At 52.7% G+C, this 15,821-nt stretch overlaps 1 protein-coding gene across 1 annotated transcript in view; it reads left to right on the forward strand.

The window, feature by feature from the left end:
- Positions 1 to 15,821, forward strand: part of HERC2 (HECT and RLD domain containing E3 ubiquitin protein ligase 2) — a 1,611,099-nt gene that overhangs the window by 1,535,419 nt on the left and 59,859 nt on the right. The window contains 1 exon segment of the mRNA XM_078658234.1: positions 2,695 to 2,907. Coding sequence (XP_078514360.1) covers positions 2,695 to 2,907 — 213 coding nt within the window.

Below are 15,821 nucleotides of genomic sequence, written 5' to 3' on the forward strand. Positions count from 1 at the left end.
TTACTGACCAGGGTTGTGCAAGATACTGACTCAGAGAGTGAAGTTCGAGTTGGGGTGGGTTAGGGGCACACCACTTACCAGACATTATGCGTTACTTTTTATGGTACATTTACCATTATGGGATATGCTGACCCAGTGCCCTGCTGGAAAGATGGTTGGCTAGGCATGGTTGTCTAGTTATCACAGAAACGGAGGTTGGTTGGTGGATGGTGGGGCATGGGTGATAGGTGCTCTTCAGAGCAGCATGCTATGGGTGCGGGGGAAGCGCTAACTGTTCCGTTGTGATTCTTTGGCACTGTACTCTACGGGATTACTGTTCACGATTTTGGGACCCCCCACTGGACATTGTGTCTTTATTGTACGCTGCCCTCTGGCGCGATTTTAATCTGCTGTCATCTTATGTACCGCATTCTGAACGAGACATTGACCACTGCTTATTGATATCTGATGCTGAAATGTACCTGTGTATGTGTATGCTTTACTCGGGTATCGGGTATGAATGTTCATCACTGCTTCTACCTGACTTCCTTCTTCTCTTCCAATAAAGGTTTAAAAAAAAAAAAAAAAAAAAAAAAAAAAGCTTTTTTTGGGGTTCTCTGTGACAAAGAAAGAAAGGGAAGGCTGTGCATAAGAGAACCTATCGAGGTGTATAGTCCTCTTCATTAAGATCTGCTACGCACTGGCTAAGGAGCAGCCCCTGAAGGTCTGAGAGCCTACTCCACCAGGGCTAAGGCTGCTACCACTGCTTTTGGCATGTAGAGAGCCTGTCCTTGGCATCTGCCAGGCTGAAACTTGGGTGTCAGTGCATATGTTCACGAAGCACGAATGCCTTGACAGCCAGTTCAGATGGGACGGACTTTTGCCTCCTTGGTCCAGAAAGACTTTTTGGTCCAAGTCCACTCCACAGACCCCCCATGTAGGGAGGCACTGTTTTGATATCTAATCTAAGGTGAGGAATTTAAAGTAAGAAGTATCCGTCAGAAGAACAAGTTACTTACCTTCTGTAACTCTTTTCCTGGTGGATGCTCTATCTTACTGCAGATTCCTCCTGTCCTCCCACCTCCCCATTCTCTGAAGTGACCTTTTTAACATCTAAAAAGGTTAGGGATCTGCACAGTGATACCAACATTTGTTCACACTCTCGTCCGAGGGTGCAGAAAGAAATAGGCAAGAAACTGACATCATCCCGCAGAGTTTAAGCTTACATGTAGCTCAGGTGCATCACTTCTGTGACAGAATTGAGTCAATCCAGAGCCTCATGACGCCACCTTTGGCATGACTAAGCATTGCTGGTGAAAGTTTTCTGGATCCATTCTGGCACCTGGGGAGAATTCTACAGTGAGGAAGCCGTGGTTAGATAGAGTATCCACCAGAAAAAGTGTTACCAAAGGTAAGTAGCTGGGACTGGGGGACACTTGGTGCGATGGCTATATACCGGAATCAGACTGCACACAGCAATATCCCTCACTACATTACGGGACACTTGGGCACAGGAGACTGGCGAGGAGATAGCGGATAATATGTGGCAGATGATACTCGAACATCCTAGAAGAGTTTCACGGAATGTGAAATTTAAATTTATTCAGACCATGGTTCTTCATAGAGCATACCTGACCCCAGAGAGGATCCATCGGATGTTCCCGGACTCCCCCCATAGTTGCCCTAGGTGCCGCGCAGATGAGGCGGGCCTTCTCCATATGATTTGGGCATGCCGGCTATTGAGGAGATACTGGGGGGAAGTGTGCCAGATACTGCGGGAGGTTACACACATGCAGGTACAAGACACCGCCTTATATTGCTTAGTGGGAGCTCGCCACCGCCCTAAAGCATTGAAAGCCAAGCTGAAATTTATAGACCAAGCCCTCATCTTGGCGATTAGAGAGCTCACCATGAGATGGAAATCTCCTAGGGCGCCTAGCGTGGAGACATGGAAGAGAGATGTAGTGAAATGGGGTCAGGTGGAGAGTGTCACCCTTAGGAGAGAGGAGGAAACTGGGAGGCGGAAACACCCTATGGCAATGGATTGGGAGGTTATGCTGCTGGACTTAGATGGCCTAGAGCCGGCGCTGTCACAGGGAGATGGACCACATGGTACGCATTATGAACGAACGTTTGGGGTTTGATCATGCAAAGGCCGGATTGATGTATCTGTCTATGTATTAATACTGCATTGGAGTGGTCAGAATTGTAGCCAGGAGAATTGTACCGAAGTGAGGCATTTGCGCTCAGGAGATGGGGGGGTTAGGGGTGGGACAGTTGGGGTGAAAGCGGGAGGGTGCAGGTATACTCCTTTAGTACCTTGTATGGCTGAGAAATGTTACACGCTGAGTGTCATAATACAGGTATGGAGACTGCATAGATCCGAACTGTTGGCGGGATATCGTTACTGTTTTACCTGCTGTTGGGATGAAAAGAGAAAACCGTGATTGTTAAATGTATGATGATTATAGACTATGCTGCCTTGTATGTCCAATCACGAATAAAGAATTTAATTAAAAAAAACAAAGGTAAGTAGCTTGTTCTTTTGACATCCTTAATAGCGAGCCATAATGGGGCATATGGGGAAGTGTTTTGCTTCCACTACCAGTGTTCATCTATATAAAACTGGCATATTTGCAAAATGCATTATCACCATTTGAAAATTGTAAGAAATTTTGTGTTGAATACCGATCTTGTGAAATTTTTGTTTTTTAGGTATGTGGAAGTCCTGACATACCACTTCATCTTCTGAAATCTGTAGCCACATACAAAGGTGTTGAGCCCACTGCTTCACTGATCCAGTGGTTTTGGGAAGTGATGGAATCTTTTTCCAACACTGAGCGCTCTCTCTTCCTGCGGTTTGTGTGGGGCAGGACAAGGCTTCCCAGGACAATTGCTGACTTCAGAGGTCGCGACTTTGTAGTTCAGGTAATATGTTACTTCATTTACTTCCTGCTTTAAACTAGTTAGGTGTGAAATTCATATAATTCACTTTTGCATAATTTCGTGAAAGTTCAGCAAAATGATGCGGAATTACACGAGATGCAATACTGGCAATTGCTGCTGTATTTTAAGATGAAATGCAGCCTGCCGTATATGTTGGAAGAGAGAACGAATTTTGCACAATAAAAATAATGAAGCGAGAACCAGAAGGACTGCAAACAAAAGCCACTCTCCCTATGTTGTTTGTGTATCTCCTGTTCCTCTGCGGTAAATTTTTACTATGAATGGTATGTAAATACACAATAGGGTGTAATAGCTTCATTTCAGGAAATTGCATAACAAGAGTAATCCATATTTATGCTAATTATTCTATAACGCAAATTTCGCCCAGGCCTACTTTATACTTGTATCATCAAAAATAATCATGATCCATACATTGGTATTGTACTGAGGGAAAATTTGCACTTATTTTAGAACTGTAGTTGTATGGCAGATTATGTTAGGTTAATTTCAAAATAATGGTTGTTGGAATGTGAATTGCTCAGGGTCATAGAGAAATGCAACAGATGTTTAACAAACCAGACCCTGTATCTCCTGATTATTACCTATTGAAGTACACGGTATGGATATTTCTGATTTGTAATGTTTAACAATTCCTTCTTCTTATTTTGGGACATCTGAAAGAAACACGTTAGTTATAGATTCCTTACCTTAGAATTAAGCCCAAGCGTCAGACTGGATCCGGAAAGTCTTTTAGTTGGCAGTACCTCTGCGCGTAGGAAGGTGGCGTCAGTCAGCTCTGCGTTTGTCGTTGGAGTCGTGGTCACCGGGATTACGTCAGTTCTTTCTTTTTCCATGCCAGCCAGCGCAGATCCGGAGAGAGCGGTACCTCCAGTCATTTTTTGACTGACCTTTTTGAGCGACATTTGTCGACGTCTTTTTTAAGTCTACGACACCTGGTGCACGAGGGATGCCCGGATTCAAGGCATGCGGCTCCTGTACCCGACTAATGTCTGTTACGGATCCGCACCACGTGTGCCTCTTTTGCCTGGAGTGCGACCACGACCCCAAGTCGTGATCCGACTGGATGTATGACGGTACAATGCGTACTTTTACAACGCGTACCGTTACCACGCAGGTCTTACAACGCAAGTCGTTACAACGACTTGCGTTGGGGGGGCGCTGGATAGTGAATGGTTTAATTTACTATTCCAACTCCAGCCCCCGTGGATAGTAGGGAAGGTGTTGGATAGTAAATTAAACTATTCCCTATCCTACAGCGCCCTCCAGCGCAAGTCGTTGTAACGACTTGCGTTGTAAAACCTGCGTGGTAATGGTACCGCGTTGTAAAGGTTTCGTCGTAAAGGATGTTTCCCGATCTGACTGCCAGTCCATGGCCCAGAAGGCTTTGCGGGAGCGGTCCCGACAGCTGCTTGAGCGCCGGCAGTCGGATCCGCGCCGTTCGAGGTCGTGGGGGAGGTCGAGGGACCGGCCGCGGAGCCATTACCACTCGTCCAAGTCAATGAAGTCTTCACACTCTGGGTCGGGTAAGTTGAAGCACAAAAGGAAGTCGAAGAAGCATCGTCGCTCTTTGACTTCTCCTCGTCGGTCAGCTGACGCGACGAGGGATGCGGGCGGTCCCACTCCTGCGGCTCCGGGTGCGGAACCTGAAAAGTCGACTCTGGGATTTCCTCCCTTCCCGGGACCCAGGGTGACTCCTGCCCAGCTTCGTAAATTTTACGAGGCGATGCACGCCATATTTGAGCAGCCCGAACCCGTCGGCATGCCTTCGGGCCCTGCGGACTCAGTGGGGCGGCCTAACCCTTCTCTGCGGTCTCCTACGGTCCAGGCATTGCAGGCCCCCCGTGGATCCAGGCCTGGATCCGGATCAGCGCCGGTTGACCTTATTACATTTATTTATTTATTTATGAAATTTGATAAAGCATGAACAATTACTCCAGAAAGTGTATTTTTTTTAATTTTTTTTATTTTAACAGTAAGACAAGAATAGGCAACACAAACATCTGAAAGAAACAGGTTAGTATTAGATTCCTTACCTTAGAATATCCCCAGACGTCAGTCTGGATCCGGAAACTTTTGCGTAGCAGTACCCCTGCGGCTCCGCGTCGTCGGCGTCGTGCGCCGTGATGACGTCGCTGGAGTATATAGACGCCGCCTCCGCGCGCTGACGTCAGTTCTTCTTTTTTCCGCGCCAGTTAGCGCAGATCCGAAGAGCAGTACTCCGGTCTTTTGACCTAGTTTTGTTAACTTTAACTCTTTCTTCAAGGTGCCGGTAGGATGCCCGGGTTTAAGAGTTGCGACGGGTGCGACCGAATGATGTCGGTCACCGACCACCATCGACTCTGCCTCCGGTGTCTGGGCGCGGACCACGACGTCGAGTCTTGCGTCGACTGCCGGGCCTTGACAGGTAAAGCTAGACGGGAGCGGTCCCGCAAGCTGCTCGAACTCCGAGTGTCGGCCCCGCGTCGAGAGCGGTCCCGGTCCGGTCGGAGGTCGAGGGAGCGGTCGAGGGAGCGATCGCGGAGCCGCCATGAGCGCTCCGGGAGTCGCCACCATTCCTCCGGTTCATCAGGTAAGCGACACAAGAGGTCGGGGCGTCATCATCGTCCCCCCGACGCCCGCGTGATGCGGCCGGGGGTTCGGGTGGCCGCGGCCCTGCGTGGGTCGCCGACGCCGTCTGCCCCATACCCGTCGGTCCCTGGGGAAGGCGCGTCGCGCGAGGAGATTGAGGAGTTCCTCATGGCTATGAGGGCGATGTCTCCTCCGGCGGGGCCTACGGCGCCTGCGGGCCCGTCGGTCCCGTCTGGGAGCCCGAGCGGTTCGGGTGCACCTGCCCCGACGCCGCCGAGTGCTCCGGCCCCGGCGCCGCTGGGCCCTTCAGGGTCGTCGCCGGCTGGTCCTCCGGCCTCCCCGGCGCCGATTCCATTGGGGCAACCCGTGGTGCCGCCTCCGCGCGGCGCCGTGACTCCGCCGTCGGTTCCAGCCGGCGTCGGGTCCCCGGCGCCGGCGCCGCGCGGCGCCACCCCGATCCCTCTCTGACTCCTGACGCGGAGTCGGACCGGCGTCGTCCGACGCCGAGTCTGGCGCCGTTGGGGCTCATTGGCTCCGAGGAGCCGGTTTATATCGTCGACTCGTCCTATGGCGATGAGGACGAATATGGAGAGGGTTGGGAGGGGTCTGAGGACCCTTTGTCACGAGCCTGCCAGTATGACGTGGACTGGGTAGGTGACTTAGGTGAGGCCAGTGGTCTGGACGAGTCGCCCAACCCTGGGTTTGTCTCGCCTTCCCCTGTGGCGTCGGAGGCGGGGGCTGCCTATTCGGTGGTCCTGATGAGGGCTGCCAAGGCTTTGCGCCTTGAGCTCCCCGTCTCTAAGGTGAAACCTAACATACTCACCGAAGTATTTAAACCGCAGTCGTGCCCACAGGAGCCTCTGCTACCATTTAATGAGGCCCTGACGGATGTCCTTTTGGGCACCTGGTCCAGGCCCGCTTCCGGTGCACCGGTTGACCGGAACGTTGCCAGGCGTCACCGTCCGTGTTCGGACGACCCTGCCTTCCTTTCCACCCATCCCTCCCCGGAGAGTCTGGTGATCCAGGCCTCCACTTCCCAGTCCGCATTCCCGTCGGCTCCGCCCGATCGGGAATCGAAGCGATATGACCAATTTGGCAAGAAGGTCTTTTCGTCTTTGAGTGCTGGACTGCGGTCTTGTAATACCGCATGCCTCTGGGGCCGCTACACCCACTCTCTGTGGGACACGGTCGCGGAGTGTCTGCCGCAGTGCCCGCAGGAGGTGCGGGACAAGCTCAACCAGGCCTTGGTTGAAGGCCGGGACGCGGCGAGGTATTCGATTAGGTGTGGTCTTGACACGACCGACTCGCTGGGACGGGCTATGTCCACGACGGTGGCGATTCGTCGCCATGCTTGGCTGAGATCCGCCAACTTCTCGCCGGATGTCCAGACTGCCCTCATGGACATGCCTTTCGATGGCAGTCGCCTGTTCGGTGACAAGGCGGACAACGCGCTTGAGCGCTTCAAGGACTCCAGGGTCACGGCCAAGTCCTTGGGTCTTTCGACCCAGCGCCAGCAGCAGGGTTCGTTTCGCCCCTTTCGTGGCCAAGGAAGGGGCGGTCCCACGCGTGCTGCCAGCCAGCCACGCGCCGTAGAACGCTCCCCAGCGCGGTGGCGGCCGTGGATTCCGCCGTGGTGGCGGTAGAGGGCAGCGGCGAGGTCAGTCCACACCTCCCCCCGCTGCAGCCTCCAAATCTTCCTAGTCCGAGCTTTCGGGCCCATGTGACGCCAGTGGGTGGCAGGGTTCGCCATCACCACTCCCACTGGCGCACGATTACATCGGACAGGTGGGTGCTGCAGCTCGTCCGAAGGGGCTACTCCCTCCCCTTCGAGTCCACTCCTCCAGCCATGCCACCGCAGAACCACCGTGTGTCGGGGGACCACTTGACACTTCTGCAGGAGGAAGTTACGGCCCTCTTGGCCAAGGGAGCCATCGAGCGCGTTCCTGGGCCAGAAGTAGGGTGTGGTTGCTACTCCCACTAGTTTCTGGTGCCCAAGAAGGACAAAGGGGGACCTTCGTCCTATCTTGGACCTACGGAACGTCAACGGCTTCCTCCGGAAGGAGAAGTTCAAGATGTTGACTTTGGCTCAGGTCTTGGCTGCTCTAGACCCACAAGACTGGATGGTAGCGTTGGACTTGCAGGATGCGTATTTTCACATCCCCGTCCTGCCGGCCCACCGGCGTTACCTGCGGTTCACGGTAGGCCACGAGCACTTTCAGTTTATCGTGCTCCCATTCGGCCTTACCAGCGCCCCACGGGTGTTCACGAAAGTGATGGCGGTGGTCGCAGCTCATCTGCGCCGGTTAGGGGTTTCGGTCTTCCCCTACCTCGACGACTGGTTGTTGAAGGCGGGCTCGCCCCACACAGTCGTCCACCACCTTCAGATGACGGCAGACCTCCTGCACGAGCTGGGGTTTTCCATCAATGTGCCGAAATCACACCTGTGTCCCTCTCAAAAGCTCCTTTTCATCGGAGCGGTTCTCGACTCGGCGCAGTTTCGGGTTTATCCTCCGGAACGGCGGGTCCGGGATATTCAGGCTCTGATTCCCATCTTTCAGCCGTTGTCCCGGATTTCGGTCAGGTTGACGCTGCGGCTTCTGGGGCTGATGGCCTCCTGCATCCTTCTGGTGCATCACGCCAGGTGGCGGATGTGGGCTCTGCAGTGGGACCTGAAGTTTCAGTGGGCCCAGCATCAGGGCAACCTGTCCGACCATGTCCTGATCTCGGAGGGCACTGCGAGACAGTTGCAGTGGTGGCTTACGGACCGCGATTGGGTCAGAGGCAGATCCCTCTCCCTTCCCCAACCGGAGCACGTGGTTGTGACGGACGCGTCCCTCCAGGGCTGGGGTGGCCACTTGGGAGAGGCGGAGATCAGAGGCATCTGGTCTCCGGCGGAGTCCCGGCTCCATATCAACATGTTGGAGCTGCGGGCGATTCGCCTAGCACTGAAGGCATTCCTCCCCTTTGTCACCGGGAGTGTAGTGCAGGTGTTCACGGACAACACCACCACCATGTGGTACTGCAACAAACAGGGCGGTGTGGGGTCGTGGACCCTTTGCCAGGAGGCTCTGCGCCTCTGGCAGTGGCTGGAACGTCAGGGCGTGACTCTGACGGTTCAACACCTGGCAGGTTCTCTGAACGCCAGGGCGGACGAACTCAGCCGTCGGTGCTCGGTGGATCACGAATGGCGTCTGAACTCGGACGTGGCGAACGGCCTCTTTCAGCAATGGGGAGAGCCTTGGTTAGATCTATTCGCCACAGAAGAGAACGCGCAATGTCATCAGTTCTGCGCGTTGGAGTTTCCAAGACGGCACTCGCTCGGCGACGCCTTTCGGCGCGAGTGGAGCTGCGGTCTGTTGTACGCCTTTCCGCCTATACCACTTCTGCCCAGAGTGCTGAAGAAGATCAGGCGCGACCGGGCCCAAGTTATCCTTGTGGCTCCGGACTGGGCTCGAAGATACTGGTATCCCGAGCTACTCAGCATGTCAGTCGGTCCCTCGATCCGCCTGCCCCTTCGGGAGGACCTTCTGTCGCAGCAGCAGGGGACGGTCCTCCACCCGAACCTGTCCAGTCTCCACCTCCATGCGTGGAGATTGAGCGGCGACAGTTGAGGCCACTCGACTTGCCTCCTGAAGTCTGTGATGTGATTCTGGCAGCCAGGCGTCCCTCCACAAAGTCGGTATACGCCTGCCGGTGGAAAAGATTTGTGGCATGGTGCACAGCAAAGGCTGTGGATCCCCTTTCTGCCCCTCTTTCCGAGGTTCTCCTCTTCCTTCTTTCTCTTGCCCAGCAGGGCTCTGCTCTGGGCACTATCAAGGGCTACCTTTCTGCCCTTTCCGCCTTCTTAAGGCTACCTGATCAGCCATCTTTATTCAAGTCCCCTATTGTACTGAGATTCTTGAAAGGCATCACGCACATGTATCCTCCTGTTCCGTTCGTGATGCCTCAGTGGGACTTGAACCTGGTTCTGACATTCTTGATGTGCGCTCCCTTTGAGCCGCTTCATTCCTGTCCTCTCCGTCTTCTTACTTTAAAGACGGCCTTCCTGGTTGCCATCACCTCTGCCAGGAGAGTGAGTGAGCTCCAGGCTCTTTCTGTTAAACCTCCTTTCTTGTCCGTCCATCCTGACAAGGTGGTTCTTAGGACTAGGCCTTCTTTCCTGCCCAAAGTAGTTTCTGCTTTTCACATCGGGCAGTCCATCACCTTACCCTCCTTCTTCCCGCCTCCGCATCCTTCAAAGGATGAAGAGCGGCTCCATCGTCTGGACCCAAAACGTGCGCTTTCATTTTACATGGATCGCACACGCCAGTTCCGGGTGGATGACCAACTGTTTGTTGGCTACGTGGGTGAGAAGAAGGGAAGGGCGGTACAGAAACGAACCATCTCTCGGTGGGTCGTCCTGTGCATCAAAGCATGCTACTCTTTGGCTCGGAAGGAGCCTCCTGTTGGGCTGAGGGCCCATTCCACTCGGGCTACGGCGGCTACTACTGCCCTGGGCCGGGGAGTCCCTTTGCAGGACATTTGCCAGGTGGCTACGTGGGCCTCGCTGCACACCTTTGCGAGGCACTACTGCCTGGACAGTCAAGTCCGGAGGGATGGCTTCTTTGGCCGTTCGGTCCTCCAGGACTTTCTGGTGTAGGTTTGTATTGGTTCGCAGACCCACCACCGGGGTTGGTATTGCTGGGGTATTTATTCTAAGGTAAGGAATCTAATACTAACCTGTTTCTTTCAGATGAACAAGTTACTTACCTTCGGTAACGATATATCTGTAAGAAACAGTAGTTAGTATTAGATTCCTTACCGCCCCACCCGTCCTCCCCGTTCTGCGAACTGATACCTAGGGTTAAGGTCATCCCTTTCAGGGCCCTAGTTTCAAATGGCACCAGTGTTAGTTCTCACATGGCTCTGCGTGTTCTGGCGCGAAAAAGCTGTGTGCAAAGAACTGACGTCAGCGCGCGGAGGCGGCGTCTATATATTCCAGCGACGTCATCACGGCGCACGACGCCGACGACGCGGAGCCGCAGGGGACGCCTGCAGACGACGCCTACCGACGCGCAGGGGTACTGCTACGCAAAAGTTTCCGGATCCAGACTGACGCCTGGGGATATTCTAAGGTAAGGAATCTAATACTAACTACTGTTTCTTACAGATATATCGTTACCGAAGGTAAGTAACTTGTTCATCAGGTGTTTCGCAGTGAAATACAGAACAGGGCCAGGCGGGGGAAATATACAAACAATAATCACCGTAGGAAATAAAAGGCCCATCACGGGTACACATAACGGAAAAAGGAAATAAGCAATCTATTAATCAATCAAAGGCAATCCCACCCGCGCGACCTCGTCCACAATGTTACAGGATAATTAAGCCAGCGAAGACACCCGGACAATAAAGGATTCGTGAAAAAGAAACAGCCCATCTCTCGTAGAAGGAAAAAGAAAGACAAAAGGGGCCATAGAACAAAAGAAAGGCAAAATAAAAAACCCCACCCCTAACCCCCCACCCTGCACCCCTGCAATGGCTACGGTCTAACCCCCTGTCGCCCAAGAACTACCCTAAAGGAAGGGAAAAGAGAAAGCGGAGGAGGAGAAAGCAAACACACTCCGGGTCTCCCATACCCCCCGCCAACAGCGACCACCACGAGACATGGTAAAATCAATATTTAGCAATTATACAAACCAGTCAGGGGAGGATAAACAACAACCACCCAATTCCCATCACAATATAGGCACAACCCCGGCATTGCGAAAAGCTATTATATCGGATCCCAGCAGTAAAGTTCAGCCCTGGCCAGTACGGTCCGTCAGAAGAGTCTTTGCCACTCGAGCCGCCATTTTGATGGAAAAGGCAAAGCGTCCATAAAAGTTCTTGTCAGCACAGGAGGATCGAATACAGGATAAAAGTTCACGGCTCGAATGAGGAAAGGCGTCCAAGAACAGCGAGTATCCGAAACCATCACCAAGGAACTCGTAGCCACATGGAAGACCATCTATAGATGGGTTGGGCGGCAGCAGGGCCAGGTAAAAGACGCTAGCGAGAAGCACGGGCTGGCTTGCCGGTAATAGGGGACCGTCAAGGTTCATGAATTCCAGGTTATGCACGGGGACCTCGACCTCTGATGTGCAATGCACCGCTGGTACCATCTCTAGCTGGAAACTAAACGAGGTGTCGTCCTCAGGTTCCAGGATACCGTCCACTTTCACCATCAGTGTCCGGAACACAGCAACTGTGTGCGAATGGAGCTCCCCAATGGCGGCCACAACGGCCTGTAGCGATGGCGTGCCCTCCGTCCGCTCCATCTCCTCTCAATAGGCGACAGAGCCGGACTTGAACCCCGGAGGCCGGCTGCTCCGGAGTCGCAGGCCACGCAAATCTGATATCAAATAATGGGCGCTCCTCGTCTTACAGAACACACCTTCGCCGTCAGAGAGGACCCCAGCCCGTCGACCCCGAGGGGGCAGCAAGGTCTCCGGGCACCGGGCCCCCACCACAGCAGCCGGCGTGGCACGCTGGCGTGTCCCGGGTGTAGATCGTTCAAAGGATCGTCACAAAAAGTCAACAATTCAGGCACTCTTCGGGAGACCGGGCTCAGTCCAGGTCTCATGGCCGATGTTGTTCAACTCTGACTCGGGTGGTCTAGAAATCGAGGCCCCGGCTTCCACACGTTGTTAGGCCGAGAATGGAAACACAGCGTATCTTCGTCAGCCGATGAGGTTGAAATCTCGGGATTGCACCTTTGGAAGCAGTAGACCTTCATAAACAAGGAAATCAGGTGTAAGGTCAGGATTGAAGACAGAATAATCGAGCTGCTGGCGGAGGTCGGAGGAGCCGGGAGCTTACGCAGCCATCTTGATTCGTAGCGTAGCTCCTCCTGTAGCCAGAAAGTGTATTTGATAGAGAGAAACGAAGTTAATGATTAAAAAGCCAAGTTTTTAGATGTTTACGAAAGGACCAAAGAGTGGTGCAGGTTCGAATTGACTGAGGGATGGTGTTCCATAGTTTTGGGGCCGAAGCCAGAAACCGACGGTCTGCCCAGGAGACCGTCTTGGTACGAGGCACCACTAAATCATTGAGGGTGGAGTATCGCAATGTCCTCGAAGGACAGTAGAGGGTTAATTGATCTTTGAGATATTGAGGTCCTTGTCCGTGGAGAGCTTTATACACAATACAGAGCATTTTAAACTTGACCCTGCTTCTGATTGGAAGCCAGTGTAGTTTCCTGATGGTGTCTGTAGCAGACATGTGTTTGGGAATTCCGGCAATTAGTCTTGCTGCCGCGTTTTGTATTGTTTGCATTTTATCTAGTACCCTAATCTGGGCATTTGCAAAGAGGCCATTACAATAATCCAAAGTGGACAGCACTAGGGAGCTTACCAGAGTTTTTACTGCAGTTTCGGGTAGGAAAGGGGTTATTTTCCTTATTAAACGTAATTTATGAAACGCCGAGGAGGCTACTTGGTTAGCGTGGGCAGCAAAGTTGAGTTGGTCGTCAAAGACAACTCCCAGGTTTCTTACCTTGGGCGTGGACTTCGGTACAGTTCCAAAGGATACAGGCCACCAATCGGGTGACCAGCTTGGAGTGAGTTGTCCAAAGATGACCACCTCCGTCTTATCCGAGTTGAGCTTTAAACAATTGCAAGACATCCAGTCTCCAATTGCCAACATACATTCCTTAAAACTCTCGGCCATTTTATGTCCGTTGTTTTTTATGGACAAGACCAACTGAGTGTCGTCTGCATATGAGGTAAAGCTCATCCCGTGTGATCGAATGATGTTGGCTAGGTCCGATACACATATGTTAAAAAGTGTCGGACTCAGGGATGAGCCTTGTGGGACCCCACATGGCAGAGACAGATTGGTTGAGTGAATGGATCCCAAAGTGACAGCCTGACTCCTACATGAAAGAAAGGAAGCCAGTAGATCTTTAGCTGCATGTTGAATGCCCATTTTTTCGACACGGTTGACCAAGATGGAGTGGTCGACCGTGTCGAAAGCAGCGGATAAGTCAAGTAGCACCAGCACTGCTGTTCCACCCTGATCTCGGATGACTCTAATGTCATCCGCCGCTTTGATCAAGGCGGTTTCGGTACCGTGAAACTTACGGAACCCGAATTGGGTGTTATCCAGTAAGTGGTATTCCTCGATGAATTCAGATAGCTGTGAATTCATCGCTTTTTCTGCTACTTTTGCCAAGAATGGAAGACTGGCTATCGGTCGATAATTTTTCAGATCGGCCTTATCCAGGTGTGGCTTCTTTAGGAGAGGTTTAAGGAGGGTTTTTTTCAGAATTTCTGGATAAATCCCAGATCTGAACATGTGATTACAGATATGAGTAATGGCAGGTGTTAAGGCATCCATTACTGGAGGGAGAATATTAAATGGACATGGATCTAAAGCTGATCCGGTTTTGATCGAGGAGATGATTTCCGCTATTTGATGCTCAGTGATATCTTTAAATTGTGTGAATAGAACAGCAGGAGGGGTGGAGTGCGTAGTTATTGAAGATTTATTGATGTCAGTTTTGGCGGAAAACGCAGTATAAATATCGTTAACCTTTGTAAAAAAGAAGGTGCCCAGTGCATCGCAGAGGGATTGAGATGGGGGAGGATGAAGATCAGAGGAGTATCCAGCTAGATGCTTGGTAGTGTCATAGAGCTGTTTTGTAGAGTTCTTAGCTTGCTCTATGCGTTCGCTAAAATACTTCTTCTTGGCCTCGGTAATCATAACTTTATATTTAGTGAGCATCTCTCTATAACGAATTTTGTTTTCTTCGTTGTAGGACTTTCGACAGCTCCACTTGCCCCTTTTCCTCCTGCACAGCAACTGATGCCGGTCGAGTCCACGGCCGGCGTTGACCCCGGCCTCCAACCCGATTTGGACCTAGAGCCGAACCGCGTATCCTGACACCAGACCAGGCGCAGAGAGGGGTTTTGGTGCTCCTGTTCACTCCTGGGGTCCCTTTTCAGCCAGATTGGGAACCTGAGGACGAGGAATAGGACTGGAAGGGGTCAGGTGACCATTTAACTGATCAGCTAGGATCTGAACAGGACTGGAGAGAGGAACTGGGGGATTCCAGTGGTCTTGACACCTCCCCTGACCTTGGTATGTTGTCTTCTCCTACCTTAGCTACGGAGGAGGGAGCTTCATATGCAGTGGTGTTACGTAGGCGGCCGAGGCTCTCAACCTCGAGCTTCCTATGGTGGCAGTCAGGACTAACCTCCTGACAGAGGTGCTTCAGCCGGGTGCGAGATCTTCGGAGCTCCTGCTGCCGTTTAATGAGGCCCTTACCGATGTCCTTTTGGGCACAAGGTCCAGGCTCAACACAGGGGCTCCCATGGATAGGATGATTGCCCAAAGCCACCGCCCGGCTCTGGGCGACCCCCCTTTCCTCTCCCAACACCCCACCCTGGAGAGTTTAGTGGTCCAAGCCTCCACTTGGGAGCCACCGTTGTGGTTCAGGGGGCCAGCGGGGAGGCCAGTCCCCCATTCCCCCTCTGCAGCAGCCTCCAAACCCTACTAGTCTGACCTTTCAGGCCCATCAAAAACCAGTGGGCTACAGGATCTGCCATCACCTCCTCCACTGGCGCACAATCACGTCGGACACATGGGTTTTGCAAATAGTCCGAAGGGGCTATTCCCTCCCCTTCGATGCTACCCCTCCAGCCATGCCACCTCAATACCACTTCACGTCGGAGGATCACCTGCCACTTCAACAGGAAGTTTTGTCTCTCTTGGCCAAGGGATCCATTGAGCGTGTTCATGCCCCAGAAGTAGGCCATTGTTGTTATTCCCACTACTTTCTGGTACAAAAGAAGGACAAGGGCCTGTGTCCTATCTTGGATCTCAGGAATGTCAACCGCTTCCTCCGGAAGGAGAAGTTCAAGATGTTCATGCTCGCTCAGGTCTTGTCTGCCCTCGACCTTGGAGACTGGATGGTAGCGTTAGACTTGCAGGACGCTTATTTCCACATCCCCGTCCTGCCGGCCCACCGTCGTTACCTGCGTTACACGGTAGGCCATGAGCACTTATGGTTTACTCCCCTTTGGACTTACCAGCGCCCCTCGGGTGTTCACGAAAGTGATGTCGGTGGTCGCAGCTCACGTCCGTAGATCGGGGGTGTCAGTCTTCCCCCTATCTAGACGACTGGCTGTTAAAGGCAGGCTTGCCCCAGGCAGTCGTCTTCCACCTCCAGACTATGGACGACCTCCTACAGTCTTCATCGGAGCGGTTCTGGATACGACGCGGTTTCTGGTTTATCATCCTGAACAGCGAGTCCGGGATATTCGGGCTATGATTACGATCTTTCA

The sequence above is a fragment of the Lissotriton helveticus genome, chromosome 8, assembly GCF_964261635.1.
Source record: "Lissotriton helveticus chromosome 8, aLisHel1.1, whole genome shotgun sequence".
Lineage (NCBI taxonomy): Eukaryota > Metazoa > Chordata > Amphibia > Caudata > Salamandridae > Lissotriton > Lissotriton helveticus.